The 14,165-nt window shown below is 47.2% G+C and overlaps 1 protein-coding gene across 1 annotated transcript in view; it reads left to right on the top strand.

The window, feature by feature from the left end:
• LOC140718425 (uncharacterized) overlaps positions 1-12,327 on the top strand; it is a 353,391-nt gene extending 341,064 nt beyond the window's left edge. The window contains exons 31-35 of the mRNA XM_073032152.1: positions 1,647-1,775; positions 5,753-5,881; positions 6,766-6,894; positions 7,449-7,577; positions 9,320-12,327. Coding sequence (XP_072888253.1) covers positions 1,647-1,775; positions 5,753-5,881; positions 6,766-6,894; positions 7,449-7,577; positions 9,320-9,399 — 596 coding nt within the window. The 3' untranslated portion in view covers positions 9,400-12,327. The remainder of the gene's footprint in view (positions 1-1,646; positions 1,776-5,752; positions 5,882-6,765; positions 6,895-7,448; positions 7,578-9,319) is intronic.
• The last annotated feature ends 1,838 nt before the right edge of the window (positions 12,328-14,165 follow it).

Here is a 14,165-nt window from a genome sequence, read left to right as displayed (position 1 = left end):
GGTGCTCTCAATTGTGCCCCTGTAGTAACTTCTTAGGATCTGGGGGCCCACACCAAACTTCTTCAACTGTCTGAGGTGAAAGAGGTGCTGTTGTGCCTTTTTCACCACACAGCCAGTACGTACAGACCACGTGAGGTCCTCGGTGATGTGGATGCCGAGGAACTTAAAGCTGTTCACCCTCTCAACCCCAGATTCATTGATGTCAATAGGAACTAGCCTATAATCCACAACCAGCTCCTTAGTTTTTGTGACATTGAGGGAGAGGTTGTTTTCTTGACATCATTGTGTCAAGGTGATGATTTCTCTGTAGGCTGCCTCATTATTATTTGAGATTAGGCCAATCAGTGTAATGTTATCCGCAAATTTAATTAGCAGATTGGAGCTGTGGGTGGTGACACAGTCATGGGTATACAGAGTGTAAAGGAGGTTGGCTTAGTACATAGCCCCAAGGGGTGGGGGAGGGAAGAGAGAGACTTTTGCACAGTCTAATAGTAATTTTATGTTTTGTACTGCACTGGTGCAAACAAAAATCATGACATATGTGATTGATGATAAACCTGATTCTGATATGGATCTCTATTGTAGATTCAGTGTGGGAAGGGGGCAGGGAGAGGGGAATCATGATTGGGAAAAGGGGAAGGGAAAGGGAAGGGAGAGGGAAGCACCAGAGAGACAATCTGCAATGATCAATGAACTGATTGTTTGGAATCAAATGACCTTGCCTGGTGTCTCAGCACTGGGTGCGTCTGCACCCACGCCACACCCCGCCCCGGAACTCCTCCCCTGCCACCTGTCCCACGCCCCTCTACGAGCTCCACCCTCGCCATTCCCAACATCCTTTGCTCCCGCCAGATTTATAAACTCGCTCTCCGCTCCACGCTCCTCTTTTCTTGCCTTCAAAATATGAACATTGGGAGCATGAGGAGACCATATTGATAACAGTGTGGCTTTTCAGAGTGATCTGACCCTCCTGTTGTAGCTAACCCGCGGTGGCAGACACCAGCAAGCAAAAACAGCACATTAGAAAGTCACTTGGCCACGCATTGTTTTTTAGTTACTTTGAGAGAATATTCTGCTGCACTCCGCAGATGTTATGTTTACCATCTCTTCCTCAGCAACTTCATTCTTGTTTCAACAGAAACTTTATAACAGTGCAGACCTGGGAGATTGAACATCACCCCCAAAGGCAGCCAGCAGTCTGAGGATCAAGTTACTAAACAGTTGGAAAGGGCTTTTTCCATTTTCCTTGGACTGTAACCAGCTCTCAGTCAGTGAGCTATTGTAATGGCAGGGGGTGGGGGTGCACAGAGCACTGATTAAGGACACGAGGATTGGAACAGGCGTGGATGAGGGTATTCCACGTATTATGTCATTCCTTCCTTCCCTCAACTGAAGCTGTGGAATTTGCTGTAGTTTTCAAGTTCCCCTTTCTGTGGCTTTGATACAGTCAGAACATTCCCCCACGTTGTGGTTTTTTTTACCACCAATACCCACTTTTGCTTTTCATTATCCTTCCTCCTGACGTTCATTCACTTACAGACCTTCCCTTTATTTCCCTCTCCACCCTCTCGCCACCATTAACCCCTACCAATCCCTTCCTCCGGCTCGACGATAAACTCTGTGGTCGTGGTCTTTCTGTTTTCCAGAGTGTCCCCTTGGGAAGTTCGGTGCGAACTGCCAGTTGGACTGTGCCTGCCACACCAATGCGAGCTGTGACCGAGTTACTGGGCACTGCCACTGCCCGAGAGGCTATTATGGGCGATCCTGTGAGCACGGTAGGTTGGTTAATTTTATTTATTGAGACACAGCGCGGAGAAGGCCTTTCCAGCCCTTTGTGCCACACTGCCCAGCAACCCCTGATTTAATCCCCTAGCCTAATCTTGGGTCAATTTACAATGATTAATCAGCCTACCAGCCTGTATCCCTTTGGACTGTGGAAGAAAACCGGATACGCACAAACTCCTTACAGGCAGCGGCGGGAATTGAACCCAGGTCGCTAGTACTGTAAAGTGTTGTGCCAGCCACGATGCTATGGCGTTGAGCCACCTCCTACCTCCAAGGAGATGCTGGGCGTTGTGGATGGTTTCAGTCCAGCTGCCAGAGACGTGGTCATCGCCAGCAGAGCCAGTATTGGTGGTCCATCCCTTCGTTGCCTGTGAACGTTCTCCATCTTAAACACTGAAAACTTAAGTGGATATTAGGCTGCTTCAGGGGGGAGAATGGAGACAGAAAAATCTGTGACAAGTGACGAGTCTGCCCTCCCCACCTCCTTGTACTATCAGATTCCATCATCTGCAACCGTATGTCACCTCCCAGCCTCCACCCCCCTCTCTATCTCCCCGCCTTACCTGGGTTCAACTATCACTTGCCAGCTCTTGGTCCACCCCTTCCCTTTACCTTTTCATACTGGTTATCTCCCTTCTGTATTTCAGTCCAGGAGAAAAGGTTTCCCACCTGAAACACTGAGCAACACATACACACAAAGTGCTGGAGGAACTCAGCGGGCCAGGCAGCATCGATGGAAAAGCATACAGTCGACGTTTCGGGCCGAGACCCTTCGGCAGCACTGAAACACTGACTGCCCATTTCCTTCCACGGATTTTGCCTGATCAGCGGAGTAGTTCGTTGTCCCAAACTCTACTAATCACTTATCTATTTGGTTCGATTAATTATAATGTTGGAGGAATCTGCAGCATCGGGAGGAAACCCACCTCTGCTGCCTTGTGGCTAGACCCACCCGGAGGAAAAACCAGGAGCTGAGGACCCTGAGGCAGTCCTGTGTTGAAGTCGATGATGACATGTAACTCCTGCAATGCTGCTGGTGCCAAACTGTACCAGTCTCTGCTTTTCCTTTAGATTTATCAGCTGTGTGGAGAGGGGAGCCTGCTGCACGGGCAATACTCTCCATATCGTACAGCTCTGGCCTGCGTATCATGTAGTCAGCTGGCAGCAACACCCACGGTCCGCCCCATTCAACGGAGGGCCTTAGGAGGAAGCCCACATCGTCAAGAGGGAGAGCGGGCAAACTCCACAGCTACAGCACCAGAGACAAGAGTTGAACTTATGCTACTACTGCTCTCTCAGCTGTGCCACTGTGAAGTTCAAAGGGAATTGCAATAATTCCTTAACCAGGAAAAGTGTTCAATAGGATGAAGGTGTTAGGGACCTGGGCAGGATTGTGGATCTTTTGGAACAGAGGTCTTGCATTTCCCAGGCACTGTAGCGCTATTCAGTGTACTACAGCGCCACCTGCTGCTGGGATTCAACATCAGGGGCTTCACCTTCAACAATCACATTTACGACATCGGACAATGGATGAAATGATTTTTTTTTGTCATAGATCCTGTACCTCAGCTCAGAATTCAGACGTGGGTAGAAAGCTACAGGAAATACACAGTATAAAATCGGTCTTTGCCAGTGTGAATGCTCCTTTATGTACAATCCATCTGACCTGCGCAGAGCTCACGTGGTCAACAGATCCTCCTTAAATAAAGATGTAAATTTGACTTAATGAGTTGAGACCTTTCTCTGGAAGACCAGATTGACTGTTAAGGGTACATTCTGTATCAATCTTACCTCTGGTTTTGGGTTCCTGCAGTAGAAACTTCTCATCTACCCCATCGGGTTGTTGTTATTCCTCTCCACGCCTCGAGGTGCTTTGGGCGGCAACCTTGCCATTTCTTTAGCATTTGTCTGTTTTTTTAAAAATGAGGCTGATTTGCTAGCACGATGCTCAACCCAGCACAGATGGCAAGCGTGCAAGGAGCTGGCCGGATCTGAACCCAGGACCGCGGGCCCCTGAAGTCCGGTGCTGATGCCACCACACCACCAGCTGGCTAAACCCCATCAAGTGCTTTCCCCGTTTTAAAGGAGTCCACCGTGACATTTCTGGTCCTCTTTGCCGCAGGGAAATAAACCTCTCAATCTGATGCTCAAGTTCCTCGGTATACACACCACCAAAGATCTCACCTGGACTGTGTGGCAAAAGAGCACAACAGCGTCTCTTCCACCTCAGGTAACTGAAGAAGTTCGGCATAAGCCCTCAGATCCTCAAGACCATCTACAGAGAGAACATCCTGACTGGCTGCATCACTGCCTGGTACAGGAACTGAACCAACGTTGATCGCTGGGCACTACAGAGAGTGGTACAGACAGCCCAGCACATCTGTGGATGTGAACCTCTCTCCATTGAGGACATTTACAGCAGCAGGTGCATAAAGAAGGCCTGGAAGATCATCAGGGACACCATTCACCCCAACCATAAACTGTTTCAGCAGCTTCCATCTGGCAAAAGGTGCCGCAGCAATAAAGACAGGACCAACAGGCAACCGGACAGCTTCTTTCTACAAGCCATTAGACTTATAAATTCACATGCCTGTACATTGCGACGGAGTCATAACGCAAAGATTTTTACTCCCTCACATTGTGGGATGGATGTAAGATTTAAATAAATCCAAATTCATAACCTGAAGGAGAATATGGCCTTTCAGCTTCCTATAAAATGCCCACATATTATGTTGAAATATTGTGAGGAATGTCAATTATAGTGTTGTTTTCCTTTTCTAAGATTGAACCAATGTGACCTCGTATGGTTCTCATCAATCATTAACACTGGAAGGTTGCCTTTGAGATACTTGAAGCTGTGCAAGAGTGTTGGATAAAACAGGAAGCAAATTTTATTCTGATTTGGAGACATTAGTGAAAAGCTCAGACTGTGATGTAGGGTCACTCTAGGGAGGAGGACAGCAACCATACCAGACCCAGGGGAGGTTTAAGGAGTGAGGGGGGAGGGCAAAGTGCTAAGGAAAGTGTTAAGAGTGAGAGATGTCAACTTCCTTTCAGTCTCCAGTAATCAAGATAGCTTTCTCTTTTTCAAACTATTCTTAACGTTAGTAGAGTTGAAACCAGACTGAAGATCCCAAGACAAGAGGAGGGCTGCCAGGCCGTGCAGCTGGGGTCATAGGGAAGTTCCTGCCAGTACTGGCTGGTGCACAGAATCCCGGTAGAACACTTACAATGATCTATGCAACTTAATTGTTTGTCTTGATTGTCTTTGGACACTGTTTACTAGCTATAAAAATATTAGAGCCGGGGAGAGGTGGTGGATGACGGTGCGACACCAAGATCCCCTCCCCCGGTCCACGTAAGATACCAATGTGGCCAGGACACACTTAAAGAAAGGTCAACCTTATTTGTCACAGGTATATCAGAACATAGTGTTTACATTGTTTGCATCAACAACCAACACACATGTGCTGGGAGTGACCCACAAGGTCGCCATGCTCCCAGCACAAACGTAGGATGCCCACAGCTTACTAACCCCGACTTTAGAATGTGGGAGCAAATGGGAGCACATGGAGGAAATCCACAGAGTGACAGAAAGAATATAAAAACTTACAGACAGTCGCAGGAATTTAATCCTGATCTGACAGCTGACGCAGGAAAGCGTTGTGCTAACTGCTCTGCTTCGCGCTCTACCTATAGAAAGGATTAGTAGGGCCAAATCCTTTTTGTTCCTAATAGCAAATGCAAGAACGTTAGCAGTACAGTATAAGCAAACGGAGGCCATTCAGTCCATTGTGGCTGCTGTTCCATTCAAGGTGATCATGGCTGATCTACTTCAGCACCACCTTCCTGTGCTAACCTTACATCCCCTCATTCTCTATCATTTTGAAAAGGTGTTCATGGGCTCTGGGCCATGGGCTGAACTCTGGTGGAAGTTATTGATGGCGACTTTTGTGTTTGTTCACAGTCTGCCCACCCGGATTTCACGGATCGAACTGCCAGCACCCGTGTGACTGTAGAAACGGCGCGTCCTGTGACCCTGTGACTGGCCGGTGTTTGTGCTCAGCTGGTTACCACGGAGAGCACTGTGATGCAGGTAATAGGCAAAACACTCAGTCACACAAACACGCCAGTCTATCACGAGGTTAACCTTCAGCATTTTCCCAGTACCCATTTTCATCTGGGTGGAGTGGAGCAATGTCTGGTTAAGTGCCTTGCTCAAGGACACAACACGCTGCCTCCGCTGGGGCTCGAACTCACAACCTTCAGATCGCTAGTCCAACGCCTTAACCACTTGGCCACGCACCACACTCATCGAGTTTAGGAGCCAGGCAATTCATGGCATTAGCACATTTTCCCTGAGTCCACACCCCAAGAACATAGAATGGCCAATGTCAACATCCTCAGGTATTTTCCCCCTCTCGTTGACATGTCCGTGGTGCAGCAACATTGCTCCATTAATTGGGGTAGTACTTTCCTTTCAGCCCACAGTGTTCATGCCAACCATCGCATCCATTAAAACAAATGCAACTTCCAAAGTCCTGATCCACAGCCTTGGCGATTAAAGTGTTTATCTGGATATTTATTAAACATTGGGCCAGTAATGATCGCGACCATCTTCTCAGGAAGAGTGATCCATATTGCCCCCATCCTCTAGGTGAAAGCATTTTTCCTTAAACCCTTTTTAATTTTCTTATCATTCTTCAACTTGCGCTCTCTGGATTTTGACAGATCCATTAAGGGGATGAATTTCCTACAATCTAGTCTATCCATACCTCATAATCTTACATGTCAGGTCTCACTTCACCCTCCCCCCACTCCAATGAAAACCAGCCCAGCTTTTCTGCTCTATCCTCATTACCGAAGGTTATGTTTGCCCTCAAGGACTGTGGAATTGCACCATCTACCCTACATTAACCAGGACCATTGATCGGTTGTTCTATATGGGCCTCAGCTTTCTTTCTCTTTGGCCCCCTGCAGAATGTGAGCGGGGACAATATGGAGACCGTTGTCAGCAGCTGTGTGATTGCGAAGACGGGGCTCCTTGTGAACCTGCAACCGGATTGTGCCTTTGTCCCCCAGGGAAAACGGGCACCAGGTGTGACATTGGTGAGTGTTGTACAATTACCCCTTTCCTTCCATGCTCTGTTTCTAAACCCACATATTCCAGCGTTTTCCTAACCAAACAACCGCCTCCCACCCTCAGTGAAATCGAGAGTACGCTAAAGCTCCAGTTCCCACCCATCCACATCCTCTCTAGTCCAGTAACAGCTCACATAATCCTCTTGTCCTAAGCCTGCAATCTCTGTGGCATGCCTGCATATCCTCACAACTTCCTCCAATTCTGTAACTTTCCAAGACCTTTAGCGTTCAGGTCCTAAACTCAGAAATGTACAAATTTTCTCATGATTTACAAATATCTCAGTTAAATATTTTCTGGCTGTTCCAATGTTAGAGGGAAACACTGCAGCATCTCAAATCAGCCCCTTACAAACAGACACCAATGGCTACTCAATGCCTGAACATGAGGCAGAGCTCAAACTACCTGCTTTCTTCTTATCGATCAGAGCTTTACAGGAGGCAGTGATCAGGGTTTATTCTTAAGAGGTTGAAGCTCCAGCAAAGGGCACAATTTATGAGTAATGGCATCTCCTTCCCTTCAGATTGCCAAGCCAATCGCTACGGACCTAACTGCTCCTTAAGCTGTGACTGCTCCAATAACGCTCGCTGCGACCCTCGGAATGGACACTGTACTTGCCTGGACGGCTGGATCGGGCCCACCTGCAAGGAAGGTGAGGAGAGGTGTTCCACATCCTTGCTTAAATCAGAGGGTTTGGAGCTCATCTGAGAGGCCCTGTGGGATAAAGGGACACGGGAGAGGTGTTCATGGTGGGATTCACTCTTGTCCCTGCTTGGAAGTCATTAGCTCAGACCTGGTCAGCTCGCTAAACACGGTCAATCTGCGCCCGGTGACTTCAATTCCAAATTTTCCCAAGGACTCTGCATTTTTCTTAAGGAAGGAGTTCCAGATTTCCACTAATCTGTGTCCCAAAACCTGAAGTGACTGTGAAGTCAACTCAATGTGCCTCCTACTCCTGTACTCCACCCATTCCCATTTCTCATGGGTTCCTCATCAGTTCCTCCACCCATAGTCACTTTGAGGACAGGACGTCAAGGACCACATTGTCACCATCCCCTCTGGCCTTCTCAAGTGGTGCTACTCAGACAATAAATCAGTGTCCATCGTACTGGTCCCAGTCACCTTCTGAGCTCCAGTAACGAACACTGACTGATGACAGAACCCTGTCAGGATCTGCGAATATCAATTTAGCTAAAGAATGCCCCCCGATGGACTCTCCTCACAGCCACAATTCAGGAGTGTCCCATTCAGATGTACAGCACCCTTCAGAAATCAGCAATGCAGAGCAGTCACGGAGGAACTCGGCAAGTCACAGAGCATCTGTGGAGAGGAATAAACAGCTTCGGGCCGAGACCCTTCATCTGCAGCATCTCACCTTACTGAGTAGTCATTGTATTTTTTCTTTGAGGGGTTGGTGCACGGAGTGAGGTTTCTGTTCCGCATTAGAATCTTGAACACACACTCGTTGGAAGAGGAGGGGGGAATACAGCATGTCTGGAGCGGCGGGGATGGGGGGAACATTACATGGTCAGCAGCCGCCTGTCCCATGGTGAAAACACCGGTCTGCACCCCAGGAATAGTGGTGGAATTTTCCTGGCATTACCTGTGAATGCATGCTGTCCTTAGTGACCACTTGGTTTTCCCTGGATCCTTGTTCCCTCTCACAATCCGGAGGTGTGCCCACTTACTTACTGTCAGTTACGCCACTGGCATTTAGGGCAGCAATGAAGGTCCTCCATCTCTGTCTGTCCACTTCATCGCACACAGAAGTAGAAGGATTCTTCATTGCTGTTTCTGTTGTTTGACCAGTCAAGGTCAAACAATCTTCAGCCTTGAGCTGAACCCCTCCCAACCTGGAGGACCAGTGGGCCACCCGTAGTCTGGGCTCTACCCTTTGACCTATTTAGCATGAGTGACTCTACCAAGAGCCAAAGTACGAGGCCATGACTCTAGCCAATGTAGCTGTCTGGATCATTGAGGCACACAAGCCTCCAAACCCTCCAACAAGGTTGCGGTCTTCTTGTGGTGCTTATTTGTGGGTTAATTGGATGCTGTAACGCAGGAAAATCACAAGCCAGTTAATTGGCAGTGGGATTATGAGAGCCAGAAAGGGCTCAGTGGGTTGAATAGTCTCCACTAGAATGGGAGAGAATGTGAATATTTTGCAACGTAAACTCAAAATGCTGGAGGAACTCAGTAGGTCAGGCAACGGCTATGGAGAGGAATAACTAGTCAACATTCTGGGCCAAAGAGTCTTGTGTAAACATTGACTGTTCCTGACTATAGATGCTGCCTGACCTGCTGAGTTCCTCCAGCATTTTATACGAGTTGCTCTGGATTTCCAGCATCTGCAGACTCTCTGGTGTTTATGAAACTTGTGCTGTCTGCTTTCAGGAGGGCCTCCAAAACCACCTCATCACCTGCAGGACGTGGCCCACAGGAACGTGGTATCAGACACCAGCTCAGGGCTGTAGTCACCTTAGCAAGTTCAAAGGCAGCTGTCAAGGAGACTGCTTCTCAAAGTACACCCTTGCCTGAAGACAGACAGCACTGAAAGCAGAATTATGGGACTGTACGTTTGGAGAATTGGGTACGAGTCCCACCATCTTTCAGACCATTTGGCTAATTTAAAAAAAACATGGATTTGCGGACGGATTTTCGGATCCAGCCTCGCCTTGTGGTCCAGGCGAAAAGGAGGTGTTGGAACCCCTGGCTTTCCCATCTCCTTGGAACTCTGAACGATGAGCTTTAGGCTAATGGAAATATTCTTGATACCTTAAAGACCTTTCTTCTACTATAATATACAATATATATAATTTTATTTTTATAAATTAAATCCCAGATCACTGGGATTATTAGGACTACAGGTTGGTTTCAATCCCGGCACAACTTTAACTGACCGAGGAAGTGATTAAACATCGTACCTCAAATTTGCCATCCAGTGTTGGTTAGAGGGTGGCTTTTCCACTTCGGTGGGAAGTTTGCACACTGACATCAAGACTTTGCAATCACTACAAGGCAGCGGGGAAGCAGGTGCTCTGTAATGGATGAAGCTGCCTGCCCGCCTGGAAACGACGAACATTGGCATCTGCAGAGACTCAGTTAGCAGGGTGAATGGAATGTGACCGTGTTGAGAGAACATGCCTCTGACATTCAGGGACCCAGCAATTGCCACTACAATCTGTTCAAGACCAGTTCTACCTTCAGTATCTGTTAGGCATATTAACTCTCAGCCAATGCTTCCCCTCGTTTCATTAACCAGCTCAGGGCAGTCCACAGGAAGGTTGTGCTAACACAAGTCAAGCTGAACTATCATAGAATCCTCAATAAACTCTTGTCAAAAGGCAGAACAACAAATTATTATGAGGCCTTTCTCCCTCCATGTTGGCTGTAGCTTTAAAGTCCTTAAATTTAGTACAAATTTACAACTTCTCCATTCCCTATGCTGAAATAAAAATTCTGCCTCCTTCAATTCCTTCCTTTCCAAGGATCACAACACTGCAAGGCCACTGCACCCTTTGAAACAGACAGATTTCTGCTTCGCTGTTAGACCTCGTGTCTGGGTCAAGTGGGGCATTTTACCCTGTTACTTGCTGCTCTCTCTCCGGACCCAGGACCTCTCACAGGAGAGCCCAATGTCACACCAGTGGTTCTGGATAAAGGGAAACAGGGCAGGGTGAAACCAAGAGTTGGAGCTCCACTTAATGAAAAGGACTGATTTTCCACCCACTTACCTCCTTTCGTTTGCTGTTGATTGGAAACCGAGCATGTGCATTAGCTCAACAACCTGTCACCTGACTCATTAGAATGATTGTGAAGAACCAATTTTCTGCTCTTCTGCTTGCTAGCCACCGGATGCAACCTAGTGACCTTCTCCAGCAGATGTGCCACTGTCCTCCAGACAGCTCTGGCCCTGAAGGTGACATACTTCCACTCTAGTCTGTGGCTTCTGGGTTAGCTGTTGAGCCAGCGTGGGATGTGCAGCATCTGCCACAGTTGTTAGGCCGTGCACTCCCTCTGCTGTTTACACTTGGCTTCCTGCTGCAAGGTCCTAGAAGTGTACAGGAGGACAGAAGTGACTGGTGTCAGGGTTTGTGTTACATCCTGGACCTTAATCTCCATATACCATTCCTCAGGATAGTAAAGGCAGTGACTGATGAACTCAACATGATGGGCAAATTTCATCATCGACATCTGCCTTACAGAGTGTTGGCTCTGAGATACAGGAAATATAGTCACAGAATAATACAGCTCAGAAGCAGGTCCTTCTAGTCTGTGCTGAACTGTTATTCTGCCTATTTCCATTGACCTGCACCATACCCCTCCCATCTATGTACTTGTCCAAACTTCTCTTAACTGCCGATCAACCCTGCACCTACCACTTCCACTGGCAGCTTGTTCCACACCCACACCACCCTCTGAGGAAGAAATTTCCCCTCGGGTTCCCCTTGAATATTTCATCTTTCACCCTTAATTGATGAACTCTTGTTCTGGTCTCATCCAACATCCACGGAAAAAGCCTGCTTACATTTATCTATACCCCTCATAATTTTGTATAACCTCTATCAAATCTCCCTTCATTCTCCGATGTTCCAGGGAATAATACCGTAACCTATTCACCCTTTCTCTCTATCTCAGGTCCTCAAGACTTGGTAACACCCTTATAAATGTTCTCTGTACTCTGTCCTGTACATAGGGGATATCTTTCCTGTAGACGGGAATTGATTCCTAATGCCTTTTTGCGGACTTTTATTGTTAGGGACAGGTTGGCTGAGGACCTTAGCTTTGCAGATGTTGAGTATAGGGCCCGTCCTCGTGCACAATGACTTGGCACGTCGTCCCTGAAGACATTCATACACAACTATCATCTGCAATTATAAATTGTGGTTAGAGTGACTTTGGCTGTAGAGTGGAGGTAACATTGGCTGAACAGTCCTTCATTTGCCCTACAGATTAGAGGGAAGTTTGCTGAAAGCAAGGTGCAGCTCTCAGCAGGTTCAGGATTTACACAACATCTGCAAAGGGACTCCCTAGCTCGCGTGCATTTATGTGAGGAAATGCTGGCAATTCCACACATAATCCAGCTTGATAGTCAACAGTTTCGAGATAAGTTGCTGATGTGGTTTAGTTCTCCTAAAGTCCGCATTTCATACTCTCCGTACCAGAAAAATGAAATGGTTTGCCTTGTGTCAACTGGTACTACAGGATCAAGTGAGTGGATTCTCACAAAGCGAGATTTACCAACCAGTGAGTTTAGGAATAAATTAGAGGTGTTATTATGAATATATGAATAAATTATCAGGTCATTTGTGTTTTACTCAGTTTAATGTGCTGTATACACACTGTTTTCTAAAGTAAGTATTTGTATTCCCATATACCACAATAAAAGAATTCTGAACTCGCTGACCCAATTCCCTGATCTAGTAACACAGAAGTCAAATTTGCTGTTCACTATTTTGGGGGATTCAATTTCCTGAGTCTTGCTTGTTAGCGAGTTGCTTACTGTTGCATCTTTATGATCTCACATCAAAGTGATCTCCAGGATACTGGTGACAAAATAAAATGCAGGACCAGCATCAAGCAAACTGTCACATATTAAGATAAATAGAGCAGGTGAGTGGAAACTTGGGTCAGAGAAGCTGGTTTGAAAGTACCCATTGAGAGAGAAGACTGGAGAATGAATTCCAGCTCACGAGGGGCGCATTTCTGGCTGGCTCGCAGTGAAGCTTGCGCTCCATGATTTATTTTTAATTGAATTGGAGATGGCTTGGTCAATCATCAATTGACAGGTACTGGGACAACGTGGAGCCACTGATGGAGGCCAAGTGTCATCGGTTACAAGGTCACAAGCCGCTCTGACTCTGTTGTCCACCCAAGTTCCTGTGTGGCCCTTATCCCTCCCTGCACCTATCCAAGCGATACTATTGTACAGTACCTGCTCCACCACTTCTGGCAGCTCACTCATATCAGGAGAATGCTTTACGGTACTGAACAGAAACAGACGTACTGGTTGTCCATCAACCTCCCACCTACACGATTGTCAAGTCAATTTCATTTTGTTTTGACTCTCCCCGTAGTTCTGTCATCTCCACCCTTCCCCCCCTTTTGATTCTCAGATTCTACCACTTACCTACACACTGGGGGGCGATTTACAGTGACCAATTAACCTACCAACCAGCCTGTCTTCTGAACATCGGAGGAAACAGGAGAACCACGAGGAAACCCACATGGCCACCAGGAAAACATACAAACTCCACAGGGTCAGTGCCGGTCTTCAGGGTCACTGGAACTGTGGGAGAGTGCCTCTACTCGTCGTGGTCACCTGCTTTAGAGGTGGCACGGCGGTAACGTAGGAGGGTAAGAGCACGAGCACCAGATGGTGAGGAAGCACGGGTGGGAAGGGCCCTCAAGAATGAGCAGCTTTGCATGGAGGACCACGTACCTTCTGAGATCAAGTCACAAGAGATGCAAGTGCTGGAATATAGAGCGATAAAACAAGAGCTCAGCATGTCAGGCAGCATCTAAACCTATCAAATATTGAAATGACTCTAAATAGAGTGGATGTGGAGGGGATGTCTCTTATGGTGGGGGCGTCTATGAGCAGAGGACACAGCCTCAGAATAGAGTGGCGTCCAATTAGAACAGAGATGAAGAGGAATTTCTTTAGTCAGAGAGTGGTAAATCTGTGGAATTTATTGCCATAAGCGGCCATGGAGGCCAAATCAATGGATAAATTTAAGGCAGAGGCTGATAGATTCTTGATTAGTCAGGGCATGAGGGAATATAGGGAGAAGACAGGAAATTGGGGCTGAAATGGAAAAGGGATAAGCCATGATGAAATGGCAGAGCAGACTCGATGGGCCAAATGGCCTAATTCCACTCCTATATCTTGTGGTCTTATCTGTAGAAGGAAATGGACAGTCAACATCACATGATGGAAGTTGATTGGAAAGGAAGGTGAAGAATGGAACCAAATAAGGGAGGTAATGAGGCAGATGGAGACTGCGGCAGTGGGGTGTTTGGGTAATTGTCAGATGGAGTGAGAAGAAGATGGGTGATAAGGGGCTAGTTGGAAAGAAGATGATGTATGGGAGGACCTGGGTAGATCAGGAGGAGAGAAGTAGGGCAGACTTTGAGTTCCTTTGTAACCTACACTTCATCTGAGAAAGGAATTCACCCTGATTCCTTTCTAACTCCTGCAGTGGAAGAAAGACAATAGCTTTAGAAAACCACCAAAACA

The sequence above is a fragment of the Hemitrygon akajei genome, chromosome 29, assembly GCF_048418815.1.
Source record: "Hemitrygon akajei chromosome 29, sHemAka1.3, whole genome shotgun sequence".
In the NCBI taxonomy this organism is placed as follows: domain Eukaryota; kingdom Metazoa; phylum Chordata; class Chondrichthyes; order Myliobatiformes; family Dasyatidae; genus Hemitrygon; species Hemitrygon akajei.
This window is presented reverse-complemented; position numbering and strand designations above follow the sequence as displayed.